We start from the raw sequence: 18,781 nt of genomic DNA on the forward strand, positions 1-18,781 counted from the left end.
TCTCCCAGGACGATGTCCTGCTCGGGAATGCGCTCCAGGTGCTCTCCCTGTGAGCCAGACAAAAGCCAGCAGTTGGTGTGTGGAGCCTGGGACACCTGACACCAGCCTGACACCAAAGCAGAGCAGGCTGCTGAATTAGTGATGACCAAGGAGGTTGTATCCAGGCACATGGTCACCCCACACAGCTCCCCTCAGCATCTCAAGGCACGCAGGAACCCCTTAACCAGACGCAGACGGGAGCCAGGAAACCCTGCAGGTACATTCCAGTCATCCCAGCTGAAGGGAAGGAAAAAATAAATCCTGTCTTCTCAATACGTCTCAGCACGAACCAAACACGCACAGCATTTGTCATTTCCCTGGAAGGGAGCTGCAAGACGGATCTGCTGCCACAGAAAGTTGTTTCCCATCATTCAGCATCCACCTTGTTCCCTTCCACCCTCTGTTTGATCACAGCTGCACCTTTCTCAGGATGGCCAAAGCCTTGGGGTCTGGCCATCCCCTGCCTCCCACCCCAGGAGCCACCTGCCCTCTCTCTCTCCCAGAGCCCTAAGAGCCTCAACACCTTTCCCCCGTTACTGAGCCACTCTCTCTTCCTCCTGGACCGAATTCCTCCCATTCCTGCCCTTGCTCCTCTCTTCTCTCCATCCGAAATGCCCCACTGACAGCTTGCCAGCTTAATGAGCTGATGCCAGGCTACTTAAAATATTAGCAACAGCCTTGAGGGTTTTTTCCCTGATCTTTTGCTGTTGGACATGAAGATCTCCAGGCTCCTCCCTCAGATAATTCCCTTCTTTCCATCCTGACTTCCCACTCTGTAATTTATGGCTGACCCCTTAGGAAGCTTCTTCCCATCCCAGCTTTGAAGGACACTCCATGAGATGGGTTGGATTGTGCTGCCAGGTGCCTAAATGCACCAGGACCCCAGGTTGCCATGGTAAAGTTTATGCCTTGGGGTCACCTCCCCCTGATATAAAGTTCTGGGACAATGGAATTTAGTGGAATTAGGTCAATAGGGCAGGAATTCGACTAAACACGGCACTGTGTTCCATGTCCTGAAAATGGTTATGCATTTCACATTTGAAAATGGGAAAATATGAAACTTCGACAGCCACAGTTGCCTGTTGAAGGATGGGCAACTAAATTGGGGACCCAAAGGCCTCCCAGGCTGCACATCAGAGACTTTTCTCTAGCTCAGCCTCCCCAGCACCATCAGATACTCATCCTGGGGCTTCCTTTCTACTCGCAGAGAATTCCTGGCTTTGCAAATTTGCAAATTTAGGGCAAGAGGTGTCTCCAAAACCTCTCCAGCCACCACTTCCTCGCTGCTCTGACCAGTGATCCCTGCTGAAGCCATCACACTGCTGAACAATGCCCATTTCCCGAGACATTTTCCTTGCCAAAATCTCTCTGATCATTTTCATGTGCCTTCACTTTACTGAGAACAAAGGAAAGAACAAAATAGGGTGGGGGGAAAATTAGCCAATTTTGTCTTTCCTCTCTCTGGAGAGACCAGAAGTATAAGCAGGGATGTGGCAGAAATTAAAGGATGGGAAAGGAAAGGCTGAGCAGCAAAAATGGGGGCAGAGAGAAGGAAAACAAAGCAGAAAATGTTTTAAATATCAGAAAGACAGAGGGAAAGGGGAGAATGACAACAAGAAAAAAATTGAGAACTTTGGGACAGCAGCATGAATCCACTTCTGGCAGACCTGTTGCTCCTCCCTGGCAAGGAACAGGCTTGCTCAGGACCTACAAACCCAGCTTTTTGTTATGGGTCAAGAAGAAGGAGAAGCTTCCCATCCATCTGTCCGTGTGCAGGAAGAGGGACAGCAGCAGCTCCTGCACACACTGCAGCCGGGCAGGGGCCTGGGAAGGCAGGCACTGACGGGATGCTGGGTTGGGAGCACTGGGATGGATCACAGGAGTCCATTCAGAGTGTTTTTCCAAGCTCATTGAGGAACGGATGGTGGCATAGGCATCATTTCAGAGAAACACTGCTATAACGAGGGGTTTTATAGATGAGAGCCATAATGTTTAATTGCCCTCAACCAAGCTCTCAGTTTTAAAAGGCCGTTAAAAGTACTGGCTCAAACCTAGAGGAAGGGGGTGGAGGGGAAAGAAAAAGGAAAAAAAAAAAAGGGGGAAAAAAAACCCCCCATCAATATCTCCTCCTTCCTCCCTACCCCTTTAGCCTTTGAGCACCTTTCAAATCCCTTGGAGGGAGAGATGCAGCTACTGCCCTGCTCTAGTGAAGAGCTGCCTGTCAGTCAGGGCAAGCTGTTTTCCCAGGGCAGGATAATTTTCCCACCCCCCTCTACAGGAAGGGCTGCTCATGTTGGGAAGCCGCCGCTGAACTTGGAGCGGGTGACTTTCACGAGATGTGAAAGGGGAGCCCATCACACACCTTGCTCCAGATAATTTATTAATCAAAATGTGCTCCGTCAGGGCTCCTCGGGCACCGAAATAGATGCTGTTGGATGTGGTTCACGGAGTCAGCAACAGACACAGTTATTAGCGTATAAATAGTCCATCAGCTGCCGTGAGCACCTCGCTGCTCCTCACCTTGAGTTTCTGCCCCCAGGCTGCAGGCAGGGAAGCACTGCCAGGGCAGGGACCTTGCCCCGTGCTTAAATTCCAAGGCAACAAGTCGTTTCCAAAGGAAAACCAGTTATTACAACAGGGAAATCGAGGTGCTGTGTAAAAACAGTGCCCCCTTCTCCTGCTCAGGACTTTGGTTTTGCTGCTCTTCTGGGAAGATGCAGCTCTCTGGGATAACAGATCTGAGCCCAAAGCTGTGTGCCAGCGCTCCTGCTCACATCCTGCCCTGCAAGCAGGCCGTTTTAGTATCTTTCCCAAAGGATTTGTCCATTCTAGCACAACCAGCAGAACTCCTGATTTTGCAGAGCCGCCAAAGGAGCTCACATCAAATGCGCGCACAAAAGTTCCCGTTTTTAAGTCGGAATGTACAGTACAAGGAAATAAAAGGAGATATTTATCACCCAAGGTGCAACCCCCCTCCCAGGTCTCCTGGGAGCTGTGGCCAAGTACCAGAGGAGAACAGAACCTGCAGAGTTTCTGCTCTGAGTGTAATTCTTCACACAAAAGGATTCTGAGGCTCAGACCTCAACCATCACTCCCCCACGCCACCTAAAAGGGGCTTTTTGACATAAACCTCACATCTCCAGGCTCCACAGCTTTCTAAAATTCCTCTATTAAAAGCCATCTCAGAGCCAATTGTTTTTGCTGGCTGCAACATGAACAGAGGTGGTCCAGGTTCATCTTTCTCCACTGGTTGTCAACATTGAATCCCAGACTGTTTTGGGTTTTCCAACCTTAGACCTTAGAGATCATCTCATTCCAAGCCCCTACCACGGGCAGGGACACCTTGCACTAGACCAGGTTGCTCAGCCTTGAAAACATATTAAATCCTGAGAAGTTAAACAGGAAGTCCCAGAAATTAAACAGAAGAGATGCTTTTGTTTCTTATTTACACATAAAAGGGAATGGATAGTTTTAATTACCCGGGGCCATTTGCCGGGGGACCACCTGCCACGCAAACCATTATCCCAAATCATATCTCTTGCCAATGGTTCCCGGATTGCCAGGGAGCCAAAGCCAGGTGCCAACGTGACGACAAAAAAAGCAGCGTGGAGGAAGATGGGGAGCAACTGAGCCAAGAAAAGAGGGGCTTTGACCGCAGCCACCATCTTTGCTTTGTGCTGCCTCATCCCCTTGCATTGGCAGGGTGGGAAAAATCAGCTTTTGATGGATAACCCAGGCACCAGGCACTTTTCCACCCATCAGCGTGTCCTCCTACAGAAGCGTTCCGCTGTGACGGCTGCCCTTAAATCAGGCGGGAAGGCCCTCCCAGCAGGTGTGATTTACGAGGGCTTCAACACCCCAGCAGCTCACCGGGCGAGCCAAATGTGGGAAAAAGCTGGAGCCACGTAGGGAATAGCAAAACGGGCAAGTCCTCGCTTCCAAGGGTTCTCCCCCACCTCCGGTTTAAGGGTTTTAGGGAAGCCGTTTGCGTTGCCCTGCCTTCTTTATCAAGTCAGGCCAAGCTACGGAGGCTGAGGGCTTGGTCTTTATTTCTATCTCCTAATTGTCTTTCTATTAAACTTTTCAAATTTTATATGAAAGATATGTGAACCTCGTTTTTCACAGAGACCTCTTTGGCCACTTGACCTTTCCTCAAGGATTCATGCTGTATTTTCATAAGGAGGGCAGTGGGGCACTCTGGCTCTCATATGAGCATGGGAAGCTTTTTCTGAGAGCTACTACACTGATTTTCCACTCATATATATATATATATATATATATATTACATAGAAAAAAATTATACAGATGGCATTTTATTCCTTAGCAGGAAATCCAGGAGATGGAGAAAAATTCTCTTCAGATTCCCTCGGACTTTTGAAACTCACACTTCTATTGCATTGTGCAAATAATGATTTTTAATTCACCTTTTCCTCAGGATGCACCAGTTTAAGGAAGAGAGGCTTTGCTAGAAACTGCATCAGTCCAAAATTAAATAAAACAAAACAATCCACCTGGAGGGGGAACAGAACCCCACCCTAAGGGTTTGTGAATAGCCCCCTAAGAACCACCTCTGACCGAAAGCTCACTCCCTGCTCTCCTGAAGGACTTTCCAAGCCCCAGGAAGGATGTACAGATTGCCCTTGTGCAATCTCCCTCTGCCCATCCATCACCGCACCTGGAGTGTGTCAGGCGGGCAGAGACTGACATGTGGCACGCTTGTCCCTGGCTTAACCCTTCAGTGCCTGCCCAAGCAGCACAGGTCACCTTCACATCCTCCTGACAGAAGGTTCCAAGTCTCCTGACTACCCTGGAAATAAATGAAGCCCAAAGTTTACCCCTAGCAAGCAACACGTGAGTCTATGCGTTTTCCTTTAGCTCACGGGCTAAAGTCTCCTCCCACCTATTAATTAAATTGCTGTTTAACTCAGGCTAGAAATCCTTCCCTTAAGGAGCCAGAGGATTCCCCGTGCCCCAGGCGATGTGCAGAGGCAGCAAATGTGAAAACACACTGCCGTCTGCAGGGCTGATCCTGCCCAAAACTCCAGGGCCCTCCCGGTTTCTGCCGGGAAAATCAATCTCTGTTAGCCCGGAGAGTTCCCCTAAATGAAAAGCCTTATCTAGAACAGGTCGTGTTATACAACAAGTCACTCGCTTTGCCTGGAAAATGAAAGATGATGAGGCAGAGTCCCCCGTACAGAGGCTATCTCCATAAATCTGCCAAAAAGGAGCTGTGGATTACTTTGCTGGATTAATTATCTGTCCTTCAAACAGAGTCCTGACCTCAGCGGCTGAGCATCTCCAACCTGTCAGTGCAGCCGGGGAGGGAGGGCTTCCTCAGGGCTCTGGCCACAGGAAAGGCAGCAGGAACACCCTTTGGAGCAATGGGAGCCCTGGCACTGACCAGCCTGCTGGCACGAGGGGCTTGAATTGTGAGGTCTCAGTTTGGATTTCTTTTTCAACTGGGCTCCTTGTAAAGTGTGAGGAGAAAAAGTACATTTTCCTGGAGTAAAAACACTCTGATGGGAAGGAAGGGGAAGAAACAACCCAACGGCTTTTCCCTATTAGACATGGAAATGATTCCCAATGCAGGCAGGACAAGTAGCCAAAGCCATGGCACAGCTGCACCAGCGCTCCTCCATCATCTCAGCCTTAACAGCTTTGTAAGCTGGCGGCACAAAGTTAGATCTCAAGTCTTATTTTATGTGGTTATGGTTAATCTTTTAGTTTTATTGTGTTCCTGTCACGGGAGGACCTTGTGCTGGAGATAGCTGTATAAATAAGAGCTGCTGCAGTACATGCCCAGACGTGGCTGCCCGAGGGATGGAGCCCAACAGGACAGCGGCAATTCCAAATTAATTTTTAAACCCCACCTCCAAATCGTACCAACGCTTTGGGCATTAACACCGAAGGGATGATGAACGGCCAGGTTGCTTCTCAGCTCTCTGCTGCTGCATATACCAGCCGAAAAAAAAGCAGAATCAGACCAGCCACATGCTAACCCAGTGCCCAAAAAACTCTGAGAGCTGGGAAAAGGCATCACCCATCCCTGCTGGGGACTGGGAGCAGCATCACTGCTGGAAGGGAGCTGAAGAGCCAGGTTTAATTACTACTTCCACCAGCCACTTTCACTTTTGCTTACGGTTGGTTTCTAATTTAATTTGCTTCCCCATTCCCATATGTTAGGCTGGTTTTTTTTAGTTTTTTTTTATTTTTTTTTGCAAAATTGCCATAAAAATTTTCCAGCTCAGGCACAAAAATCTGCTTGCTGACCTTTACCATCGTGATTGAGGATAATGAGAAATTAATTAGGCTTTACCTGACTGCCAAAAAGCAAATGGCCTGCCTTGGGTGAGCAGGATTTTGGGAGTGCACTAGATGCCAGTCCTGTGTCTGGACTCTCTGACATCAGAAAATAAAATCAGCTCTGTCCCACAGGCTGATCATTCCCATCCAACCCCTTCTCCATAAGACCCCGGTGACCACAGGAGAAAGATTCCTGGACAGTTAGGAAAACACTTCGTAATTCTCATGTTTGGGGGGGGAAAAAAAAATAATAGTGCAAAGTAATTTAATGACCTTTTTGATCTGTTCTGCTGGATCCTTCAGTGGGAGAGCTGCCCCCACCAGGCAGGGCTGCAGGCAAGGGTTAAGCTCTTGACATACACAAGCAGATGCAGTGATCTGCCTGCAGGTATCTCCATGTTCTACCTGCATCCCAGAGCATCCTGGTTCCCCTTCCACCACCCCACTGGCCATCCAGGATGGCCAGGCTGACAGCTATTTTACCATCCTCACCGTAATTCAGCAACCTCTGCAAAATTAGATTGATGTTTCAGTCCAGTCTCCAGGGAAAAAGGTCCTGTATCAGCCAGAAAACAGTCCCTGCTGCACCTTGGCCAGCTGATACCCACAATCTGGCAGAATCTCTCGAATAAATTGCAGAGGGAATTAGAGGAATAAATAATCCTCGCATCTTCAAAGGCTGGATACTTGCAGCCAGGATCAGTGGACTTGAAAGTCAGGGTGAAATCACCTTGACCCTTGAGGCTGATTAAAAGAGGGTTTGAAATGGCTGGGCTTTAAGGAAAAGAAACTGGGAAATTATTCCTGCACAGTGGAGGCAGCACCCAGAGCATGTGGCACAGCGGGAAGGGGAGGCACTGCTGCTGTTTCTTGCTGGGAAGAAGCCTCCCAAAAGCGATGCCAAGAAGAGGGTTACAACCCACACCCACCAAGCTGGCCCCTCACTCACTCATGTGCCTGTCAGAAGGCAGAAAGCCACCACCACTTTAACTAAGCTTCATTCTCTAGCTCTGCGCCCTCATGGACCCAGTCCTTGCATCATATCTTCTGAAACTCCTGGGAAACGCCACAGAAACCACCAAGAGCCCTTCAGTCCATACTCAGTCCCATTCCCTCCCGGAACATAAACTCCGCTCCAAGACGTTGTGCGAAGCCGAGCTGTTTGTGGCTCATCATTAGGAGTGAAAGGCTTCAACGTGAGATATTGAAAATTTGCTTGGAGCAACCTGGGCCAGTGAGTGGAAGGTGTCCCCGCTGGGGTCCCCTCTGTGCCCCCCAGACTCACCCGAGACGATGGTGTAGCCGATGCCTCGAGGACGTCCCTTGTCCTGATCCACGGCTGTTATCATCCGCACGGTGGTACCCTGGGGAGGGACAAGGGACAGGGGTCACAGCACTGCTGGGGCCTCCAGAACGACCTGCACCTCTCACCCTGGGCCAGGTGCTGAGGGATAAGTCATCTTAGGATGTGGCATGCCACAGAAAAGTCCCACTGCTTGCCCTTGAAGCAGTTCAGGCTCACTGCTCATCACTCTGGTTAGCAGCACTCTGCTAGCCCACCCCAGATGTAGCTGGGAATGCTGAGGGCATGACCAGGAGGACACAATTCCCTTTCACCACCACCTCCAGTTTGGTCACTACACCAGTTTAATCTGCCACTGCCTTCCCAGTTTCAACCTGTTCCCTTCTCCCACTGCGTTCCTCAAATTAGGCACCCCAAGCAATAAGGGCTGCTCACACTGACCATCAGCATCCACCTGCACAGCTAAGTGAGCTGCAGAGATTTTAATTGAGCCCCTCGAGGAGGAGGAGGAGGGCTGGACAGATGCTGAGAACCGGGGATTGCCCACAGGCAGGAGCTTCTGCCAGCTGCCAGCTCACCCACCTCATCCTCCATCCTGCAGGACACACTGTTCCTATAGCCCAGCAGAAAGATCCAAGAGTCCCCCTAAACTGACAAGAACATTAAGAGGGGCCCAAAATTCTTGTTTAGCTCTCAAAATAAAAGCACCCCGCTCCATAAGTCAACTTCCCCCGCCGCAGTGCAGCGAGCCCCTGTGAATACCAACACACGCAAGCGCCCGTAATTAATGTAGTGTGAAAAAATTTACAACTCAGCTGTTCTTGTTTTCATTGGCTTATTAACAGTGAGGAAAGCAGCAAATTTTTTAATTTTTTTTTTTTTCCCCTCAAAGGAAATGTCAGCAGAGGCGTTTGCATATCTAACGAGGGAGCAGAGCGGGTCGGCTTGCCCCGCAATCCGTCATTTGAAGGCCAAAGGGAAAGCTGTGGCAGAAACATCACCGGTGGAAAGCAGGGACTCGCCGTCCTCCCTGGCTTCCAGATCCATGTCCCTGTGGGCTCAGTGCTGCTTCTGGCCATAAAGAAGGCTCCCAGGGCCAGGCAGGCTGCCCGTTCCCTGATCTCCGAGGGCATTTCAATGGACTCCTTAAGTAAATCCATGTTATTAACTGAGAACATTAGCCATAAATCCCAGGTCACTGGCCTCGGAGCAGCGCTCGGCTGGTGAGGCTCAGCAGCCGCCCAGAGAGCCTCTAAATTACTGACAATAACTGCACTTTCCCAAGAGCACAGGGAGAGAAAAAACACTGCAAAAGTGAGGAAGGAGCAGGTGGAACAGGGGAGGTGGGAAGGAGGGCAAAAAGGGGTGATCCATTTCAGCGTGCTCTGTCCCGGCATAGTTTTTGCTTAAATTAAATTAATAATTTAAATTATTAAATTAAATTATAATAAATTATAATTGTGCTGTACTTTATACTGTACTGTACATATCGATATTTAATTGTGTTATGTATTATATATTGTATTATATGAGCTATTATATATGATGTATTGTATTATACATTACACTCATATTCAGCAGAGTCAAATTCGATGCCATCTCTAACCTCCCGTCCCCATGGGACAGATAAGAGCCCCCTCCCGTCCCTGTCACAGCAGGAGAGGCCCCTCCTGGAGGAGCCAAGGGGAAGGGCTGGAGGGAGAGATAAAAGGATGAGCGCGGATGTGGCAGCGGGGGAACTTTGGGAGGGGTGGAGGGGGAAATCTCATTCGGGTATCTCAGCAGCGCGTGCCGTAGAGATGCCCACAGGAAAGAAATTACCCAGACATCTGATCACAGCAATGAGGGCTGAGAGGGACCATGCTGAGGTTCACCCTCTGCCCTTGGCAGGCCTGTGATGATGGTATTGTGCTGCTGGGTTTTGGCATTGGGGCTCCTCTCCGTTCTCCTTGCAGCCTCCTGCGTTTCTCCTCCTGCTCCACAAGCACCTCCTGGGGATGAGCCACGTTCCACCAGGGTCCAAGAAACACGTGTTGGAGTGGTGCTGGGTTCCCTGCCATCCAGGGATGCCGTCTCCTGGAGCCACAGAGAGATCCTTCACATCCCACTTGGTTTCCATCCCTCCTGACAGGTCTTTCACGAGACTCTTCTGCTGTCCACAAGTCCTGCAGACACCACCTCTTGGAGGGGATGAACGATCCCTTCCTGAGCAACCACAGTGCTTAGGAGCAATCCTGAACCTTCCAGGAAAGTGGCACAGGGCACAATCTGTGGCCAGACCCTGCAGCCCATAGAAACTCCCAAATATCCCTGACTTTTCTTTTAAAGCAAGCCACGCCGCAGACAGCAGGGGCTGCAAGGAGAGGGCTGGGCTGGTGGGTACAGACAGAGCAGAATAACTCTTCCCCTCTGGGAAGGAGGAAGAAGGTTTAGAAAAGTAATAATCTGGGAAAGCCTATGCTTAAAAAAAGGCAAAGAAAATAAAGAATGGCACATTATCCAAACAAAATCTGAGGGTTTTTTGAAGAGGGGCAGGGGTAAATCAATCCTTTTTTAATAAAACCCTGAGCTTTTAATAAAGTGCTCACACTGATGGGCTGGAAATATTGTAAGAAAGAATTAACTCGGAGCTATTGAGACTCTAGGGCAAAACCAGCACTGATTCTACATTATTTCTTCAACTCAAGGAGTTTCTGAGGAGGAGGGGGATGGTGCTGGAGAATTAAAACTGTTTTAATGATGTTTGACAAGTATCTGTACATTTCTACTGCAATGAAATACAACTGCTGGTCTTGGGCCTGTGTGCCAGTGGAGTTTGGCCCCACTCTTGCCTCCAGGCGGCTCCCTGTGGGATGAAGCACACGTTCACAGCCCTCAGCTTGTCTCCTGGAGAGGGGGTTCCTCCTCCTGCACCCACGAAGGGAAGCTGCAGCGCTGCCTGCACCACGCACCAGCCGAGGTGCAGGAGCAGGGGCTCATCAGGATCAGCAGCTCTGCAAGGGGAAACAGCCCCTCTCCTCCTATCAGCTTGTCCGGAGAACACGGAACCACAGAATCATTTAGGTCATGAAAGCCTCCTGAGATCATCCAGTCCAACCATTCCCCCAGCACTGCCAAGGCCACCAGTAACCCCCGTCCCCTGGTGCCACATCCACGTCTTTTAAATCCTTCCAGGGATGGCGATTCCACTGCTACCCTGGCAGCTTGTGCCAGTGCTTGGACAACCCTTCCTTTCCGTGACATTCAACATCAACCACGCCAGCCAGGCTCCAGCTGCTGTGAGCACAGACACCCAAAAACCCTCTTGAGGACGAGAACCACGCCTCGGAGCTTTGCCGCAGCTGCAGGCGCACTTGGGTGCCCTAGGAGAGATGTCTGAGCCATGCTGGGATGATAAACAGCATCAAGAAAGAAGATACAACACCTCCAGGGACAGCGGAGTCTCTCCCTGCTGTGTCCTCTACCTCTGCCCGATAAGAAATTGCTTTCTTCTCAGTGTCACAATAAGCACCTGCCCAAAACGCCTCTCAGTTATGCTCCCAGATCCCGGCCTGAGAGGAATGAGAACTACAACTGCACTTCTCTCCCCTCTCATGCCCCTCCGCCCCTTTTCCTTCTTCTTCTTTCACAGGATTAGGGACTTGAAAGGCGAAGCGCGGCCCAGCGTTGCGGCAGGAGGAGGAGGAGGGGGGTGAGCGCTTCAGAAAGCTGGCACGGCAGAAAAAAAAAAAAAAAAATAAAAAAAAATCCCATTTCTCACTTCTTAATTCCAGTCAATTCCAGTCAAAGGGCTGATAGAGATCTGTTTGTGGCAATTTGCTGCAGTTTATCCACTCTGTTCACCTTCTATCGGCTCTCCGCTGACGGGCCGGCTGACATGCTGTTACTCGAGTGAGGAAATTAAAATTTGATGCAATAATCCCAAATAAGAAGGATTTTATTAGGTAATGTATACACTTTAGATGAGGTACCCTCGCCTGATACATTGGTAGGGGAACACAGACATGCTGTGCACCACAGATAAAAAGAGGGAGGAGAGATGGGACACGTGGAGCAGCGGCTCCGTGGATTTAGGGCCAGGATGAGATGCCTTGAGCACATTTCAGCCTGCAGAGTCACACATCAGCGTAAACATCACCCAAAAACGCACCACAGGCTTGACCTGCAAGCCTGGTTCTGAATGGCAGCTGGCCAAGCCCAGACTCCCCACCCAAAACCGGTCGAGATAATTTTGGTAACCAAGATTCTACACATGGCTCTGCTCAGGGGGTAGGGCAGAGGTGATGAGAAGGTTTACACTGGGAGGCAAAAAACGCACATAATTAATGGTTGAACTTGATGAACTTTGAGGTCTTTTCCAACCAAATGACTCTGTGTTAAACCCCAGGCTTTCCAAAGCAGATCACATCCTTGTTGCAGCAGTGGAATTTCTCCCATGAAGGCTGGGAATTTGGGTCCAAACCAGAGGGTGACAGCATTCAAAGCAGTCCCCACTTCCAGCAATCTTCCTCTTCACCGTGCCTCTGATGGCACCTATCCATCTCAGACACCTCAGTGTCTTTGGAGATGTTGCACATGGCCAAGAGAAATTATAATCTCTAAAGCTGGTGGGAATTCCTTCCTCCTTTTTCTGAATGGTGTGGTTATTTGCTGCTTTCCTGACTGCAAACAGTGAATGTCCCAGGAATAACTGTGGTGCATGTCAGTGTATTGACACAGAGGGATCCTTGAGCCTTAATATATGTCTTTATTTGGAAGACATTCCCTTTCCTGGATACCAGATCACTCCAAGGAGGTGATGCAGTCTGTGATTTTTAATACTTACGACATTTCCATTCCTCTGATTTCATTTGAAGCTTTCTTCCTCCTAGTTAAGTGTGATCTAATTTGTGGGGCTTTTATTTCCCTGCAGCTCGCTCTGGCCATCCCAGAGATACTCCTTAATATCAACAAAACTTTTACTTTGTGAATAATTCAGGAATAAGCTGGGGGTTTTTTTTGGCCATCTCCAGGCCAGCACACAGGTAATGTGCTGTGTCGTCACGGGATTTGGGACAGCACAACTCAGCCCTATCGATCCAGCACTCTCCGTGTCAGGGCTCTGCTCCCAAGTGAATAAAAAGGCATAAACTGAAGCTCACTGGAGTTCCCTCTCCCTCTGAACTGAGCATTTGGGATCCAGAGTGCCAGACAAATTATGGGACACACATGTGGTGTGGGCGCCCACCATGCCACGTTTTTAAGGCAGGTTTTTTCCTTCCACGCGCAAAAATGTTTCCCTGTGGACAAAGAGATGGGACGCCCAGGATGCTGCAGAGAAGGGCTGCTGCTTGGATTAAAGCCCTTGGTGGGAGCAGAACAGGCAGCTCCCAAAGCCCAAGCTGCCCTCCATGCTCCCTGACATCTGTGGGGGATAAAAAAATCCTCATCCCTGCTGCATTCAGGGACTGGGAGACGTTTCTCCACAAACAGCGAGTTTGCTGACAAACCGAGTTTCAGAAGAACTAAAATGATTGGACCAATTTGGCAAAACCTGGGGGAAAACACTCAAAGTGCTGAAATGGCTGATGATTCTGGCATTTTCAAAACTGCCTCATTTCAGGAACGTTTTAGGTTTCTCCTTCAAGTTCTCTATTGGAAATGGCATGCAGATAGACCGTGGGGAGGAGACGGGCTGACTGTCGGCTCCGAACAACACAAAGCCTTTGTAGAATTCAAGAAAAAGCCCCTCAAGGAGATATTTCATTTGGGGTCCAGGCCTTCTGAACCCCTGTGCTGAGGCTGCCTGTTTTAAAAGGGGATGAACATTTTGGATCTGGCTGGAAATGTGCTGTTTCAGAAGGAAATCCCACAAAGCACAGCCCTTACCGGAGGCGAGTTCTCGTAGATGTTTGTGCTGTAGGGCAGGTTGATGAAGATGGGGTCCATGTCCTGCACATCTGTGATGATGATTGCCAGGTTGGCCAGAGTAGACAGCGGCTTGTTTTTATCTTGGTCCTTGAAAAAAGAAGGGGCAGGGAGGGGAGAGAAAGGATTTGTATCAGAAAAACAGAATTATTCAGCAGCATTAAGTCTCTTGTGGTTGTAGCTGGGGCAGGATTTCTGAATTGTGGAGGTAATCATCTCTTTTTCAAGCTACCTGCTGGAATTATTGTCCACTGCACCTCCCTCTAAGCTGAAATACAATATGCATTTCATTGCAGCATCAGCCCTTTCAAATGAAGCAAACACCAATTTAGTTTTCATCACATTTTGAGTGAAAATGCGGCAATGCTGTTCAACATCTACTTCAAAACGTAAATTCCTGCCGATGCCTTAACACAGTTTGGGCTCTGTCAGCTGAAGGGGAGGCTCTGGGAGACCTCAGAGCCCCTTCCAGTGCCTAAAGGGGTTCCAGGAGAGCTGGAGAGGGACTGGGGACAAGGGCATGGAGGGACAGGACAAGGGGGAATGGCTTTAAACTGAAAGAAGGCAGGGTTAGATGATGTACTAGGAAGAAATTCCTGGCTCTCAGGGTGGTGAGTTAGCCCAGAGAAGCTGTGGCTGCCCCTGGATCCCTGGAGGCCGGGTTGGATGGAGCTTGGAACAGCCTGGGGTAGTGGAAGGTGTCCCTGCCTGTGGCAGGGGGTTGGACTAAAAGGCCTTTAAATGTCCATTCCCATCTGAGCCATCCCATGACTCCATGATCACCTCCCTTTCACTCCATCACATCCCACCAGGACAGAACCTTGGGCTCTTTCCCGAGCACGACCCTTCTCCAGCAGCCAATACCCCAGCAGCAGGCACTGCCACCAGCTTCTCCTGCTTTTCTTGCTGAAGTCTTGTCCCACGGCCACTCAAAAGTGACCCCAACGTCCCCAGCCCTCTGGGAAGGGCAGGAGTAAAGAGAGCGCACGCAGGGAAGGGAATCAATGTCTCCTTACCCCCAGTCAGGCACTGTGCTGGAAGGTGGCCATCAGAGGTTACCACACACTCCTCTAAAGCAGCTCTGAGCAGAGGCAAAGACTGATTGCCAGAAGATTAATGTTAATTTAAACTCTATTCAACAACCCAGCCTGTACATTATCCTCTTAACCTGCAGGGCTCAGCGTCTGTGGCCTGGGTGGATGCTTATTCCGACTCTGCTGTTAGTGCCATCAGGTTCAAGTCCTTTGTTTCTTCTGATAATGTTCCTTCCCCTCCCCTTCACCTCTTAAATTTTGTTTAAGGCATCACAGATAGCCCTGAAAAAGCACACGTGCTTCCACTTTCCTCACTGGGCTGTCTCTCCTGCTGTCCTTTCCAGCCTTTTTCTGTGCTTGCTGTCTTCATCCCTGGGATGGAATGACTCCTGCCTTGTACCCGTGCTCCTCAGCAATCCCTGCAAGTCACCATCACCCCATTTCCCACCCTGGACCATGCAAACTGTTCATCAGGCAGGCAAAAATCTGCATTTGCTCTTCCAGCTCCTGCTACGTTGGTGCAAGTCTCGTCTTTCTTTCCTGGCACAGCTTTGCCCTGGGGTTTCTCATCACTTCTATGAATTACTAGCACTGGCCAAGCCAAGGAGAAATTCCCACAGCTGCCATCCAGCCCAGTTCAGAGACAACATTTAAGTCCTTGGATTCCCAAAGCTGGAAATCACTGGATGCCAGGAGTGCATTGAGCAAGAAACAGGGTGCCCAGAGAAGCTGTGGCTGTTTCATCCCTGGAAGTGTCTGAGGCCAGGCTGGAAAGGGCTTGGAGCAACCTGGGATAGTGGGAGGTGTCCCTGCCCATGGCAGAGGGTTGGAATGACCTGGGCTTTACAGCCCTTTCCAACCCAAGCCATTCTGGGATTCTCTGAAGTACCAGATATGTCCCATTTTATCTTTGCTGGGACAGAGGGCCAGACGGAGCTGGATGGACCAAGCTGACACCATTGCATCCTTTGAGGAAATCAGAATCCTGGAAGAAAGTTGCATTTCCATCAGGGGCTGTGTTTGGTCCCACATTTTCCAACCTGCTAGACAGTTCAGTAACACATCCCAGGAAAGCGTGTCAGCGACAGACGCTGGCAAGAAAGCAAAAACAGGGAGACCCTCTTCCCATTGGAGGATTAAAAATAAAATGAGGTATGTTTCAAAATTAAAAAAAAAATAAATCCAAACAACAAAAAACAAGTTCCTGGAGAAAATTCCACAGCCTGGTACATGCAGGGCTTGGGCTGGAAGGCCGTGGTGTTTGCCCTACAGTCCATGAGTGTCTGGGCTCAGTGCTGTGAGGAGCAAAGCACAGCCCTCAGTGTTCTCCTGACATTTCTGGTTCTGCATCAAGACAATGATCTTGATTAAATTACATGCTTCAAGAGCTCTAGCCAGCTGCCTGGAGGGGGCAGAGAGGGTTTCCCCCCCGCCTCTCCTGCACGCAGAGTTGGGCAGATGTGTTGTAGGGCTGAAGCTCACCTTCCTCTGTTGCCTGTGAGGTGGGGAAGGAGCCAGAGCTCCTGTCTAGACTGAGCACCAGGGATTGAGCACCCATTCTCATGAGGCATGGATCTGCCATGCTGGACACATCTCCCAAGGGTCCTCTCCCAGCATGATGGCACTGACTGTAACTAAGACCCCGGCTTCTCCTCTGTCCACCAAAATTTTAACTCTCGATGTCTGAACGTAACAGAGGCGAATTCAGTTGTAATAAACCACAGTGCACAAGGAATGAGTCTGGAGGATTCCATACACCAAAGACCTTCTTTACTCAGAGGGTGCTGAGACACTGGCACAGGCTGCCCAGGGAAGTTGTGGATATGGTTCCAACCCTGCAAGTGTTCCAGACCTGGTTGAATGGAGATTGGGGCAACCTGGTCTAGCGGAACGTGCCCCTACCTGCAGCAGGAGGGTGGAATGGGATGGTCTTTGGAGCTGCCTGACCCAAACCATTCTATGATTCTGTGAAGGGTTTGCATGCCCTGTACTGGGTTTCATCACTCAGGATCTGGTCCCCTTCCTGCAGAAGCCCCTGACACGTGTGAGATGCTGTTGGAGAGGTGCAGCCGCTCCCCACGGCCTCTTGGAACCACCCAGAGGCTGCACTGCTGCAATAACTTGCTAAGTAGAAAATGCTGGACACACCCAAAAGAAGATTTACCGGAGCAGGACAATAAAATAAACCCCAGACAGCCCCTCCAGGCCTGCAGCAGGCAGGGCAGGACTCACCGTGGCGTTCACCTGGAGCTGGTAGGCCTGAGTGACTTCGTAGTCCAGCTCCCGGATCACTGACACGATGCCACGGCCGCTGTCGATGGCAAAGAAGTTGGAAGGGGGCTGGAAGGAGTAAAGCACGCTGCCTCCTGCCCCCAGGTCTGGGTCCGTGGCATTCACGATGAAAATTGGCGTGCCCACAGGGGTATTCTGGAGATAAAAAATAAGTATTGTTGACACTGTGCACTATTTTCACATCAAACACGCACCAGCAATTTCCTTTCCCCACCAGGAGTGATAGCCAGAGACCCAGCAACTTCAGTCCTGTATTTCCAGGACGTTTATAAGTTACACAGCTGTATTCTTTATTACAGTATTGCAGGGCCTATAATAGTTGTTACACACTTATAATAATAGTTATACAGCTGTGGTCAAGATGGCACTCTATCACAAACCCTTGTTTTTCCCAGACATCCCAACTTCCCAGAAAAATTGCTCTCTTTGCTAAAACTTGTTTTTTTGCCCAAAGGCACTTTTATTTTTGACGCTGACTCCCTCACTGTTTTCACCACAAAGTATTAAATATAGGAGAGCTTTAAAAAAATGAGGGGAAATAAAAATAAATTTAAAAAAAAAAGAGCATTAAATGCAACACAGAACTTCACATAAAAGTCAAAGTTGTAGTTTCCACAGCAACTACAACCTGGCCCGATTAACGCAGGCATGAACAGTTCCATCGTCATAAATCTGGAACTAATCTACATGCATAAAATATGCAGCTGAGTGCACAAAATCAGCAATGGCAAGTGCAGTTTGGCACTTCTTATTGTTTAACTTCACAGCGGGGAGAACAATTATCCATTTTTGGTGGAACAGCTGCATGTTCCTATGCAAATCTTAAAATGCATATTCTTGTCTCTCCCCTAAAGGCACGAGCACGGGCTGCCAGCGAAAAGGCTCCGCCGGGGCTCCAGGTACGCACGGATCACCACACCTTGGGCACGTCCCTCTGCCTCTGGCATCATCAAAAGGGCTGGCAAGGAGCTAAACCTCGAAAGGGGACTCAGCAAAGGTCAGAAGCCAGACCTGACAGCGGCTGGCTGTGGCCAGCTGGGATAATACGGATTACTCCCAAAAACCTCTCCCCAAGTCTCTGTGTTCTGCTGCTAACTCCTTTTGTGCTCAATTATTTGCTCTCAGCTTACAGAGAAGTATCCTGAAGTGCTATGGGGATGGAAAGGAGGCTTGAGGAGAGGCAGAGCTTAGAAGATGGGGCGTTGCTTCCAAGAAAATCCTTGGCCCAAGCTGCGAAACAAACTGAGCCATTTTCAGGTTTTTTGGGAATCACAGGGCTTGCAGTGAACCAAAGGTTGTCCCAGTCAACACTTCTACTAGAAAATATAGGAAAACAGGGTTCCACACTAGGGAATCTTACTTAACCAGCTTAATACTGGATGAGGGCACCAGCAAAGAACCAAAGAACCCAAATTTTCCCAGCTAAGGCTCAGGCCAGCAGAAATTTGTCCTCAAGGGGAGGTGGCAGGATTTGGTACAGCAGAGCAGGGAGCCCAGGGCACACCCTGCAACTCACACCGATGGATCCAGGCTCAAGACACTCATCCCACGCACATAACCTCGTGCCCCCTGGCCTTGTATCCAGGCACGTGGAATTGCAGAGACACCGACACCCAAGCTCGCCTCGGACTCCAGCAGAATTCTGCTTCCCTTACATCAGTGTCACTTCTGCCAAGGGGTGAGAGATTGCAGCTCCCACTTAGGTTTTCCATTTCCTTTCTCTTTTTTTCCCTCCTCTAAATCAAGCTGCTCCAGAAAGCCCCACAGGGCATGGCCTGAGGATTATTTTTTGAAGTGCCTTCACATTTTTTGGTGATCAGCAGTCACAAAAGCATAAAAGATATAGCTGGAAGGGACCTCAGAAGAGAAACCTGTCCCCGTGCTCCATCTAAATCATTCCCAT

The 18,781-nt window shown here is 49.6% G+C and overlaps 1 protein-coding gene across 1 annotated transcript in view; it reads right to left on the reverse strand.

Annotated features, from left to right (window-relative positions):
• Positions 1 to 18,781, reverse strand: part of CDH23 (cadherin related 23) — a 168,580-nt gene that overhangs the window by 87,484 nt on the left and 62,315 nt on the right. Inside the window, exons 7-9 of the mRNA XM_058841359.1 lie at positions 16,819 to 17,013; positions 13,514 to 13,642; positions 7,628 to 7,706 (exon numbers count right to left, since the gene is read on the reverse strand). Of these exons, the coding sequence (XP_058697342.1) occupies positions 7,628 to 7,706; positions 13,514 to 13,642; positions 16,819 to 17,013 (403 nt within the window). The remainder of the gene's footprint in view (positions 1 to 7,627; positions 7,707 to 13,513; positions 13,643 to 16,818; positions 17,014 to 18,781) is intronic.

The sequence above is a fragment of the Poecile atricapillus genome, chromosome 6 (genome assembly GCF_030490865.1).
Source record: "Poecile atricapillus isolate bPoeAtr1 chromosome 6, bPoeAtr1.hap1, whole genome shotgun sequence".
Classification (NCBI taxonomy): Eukaryota; Metazoa; Chordata; class Aves; order Passeriformes; family Paridae; genus Poecile; species Poecile atricapillus.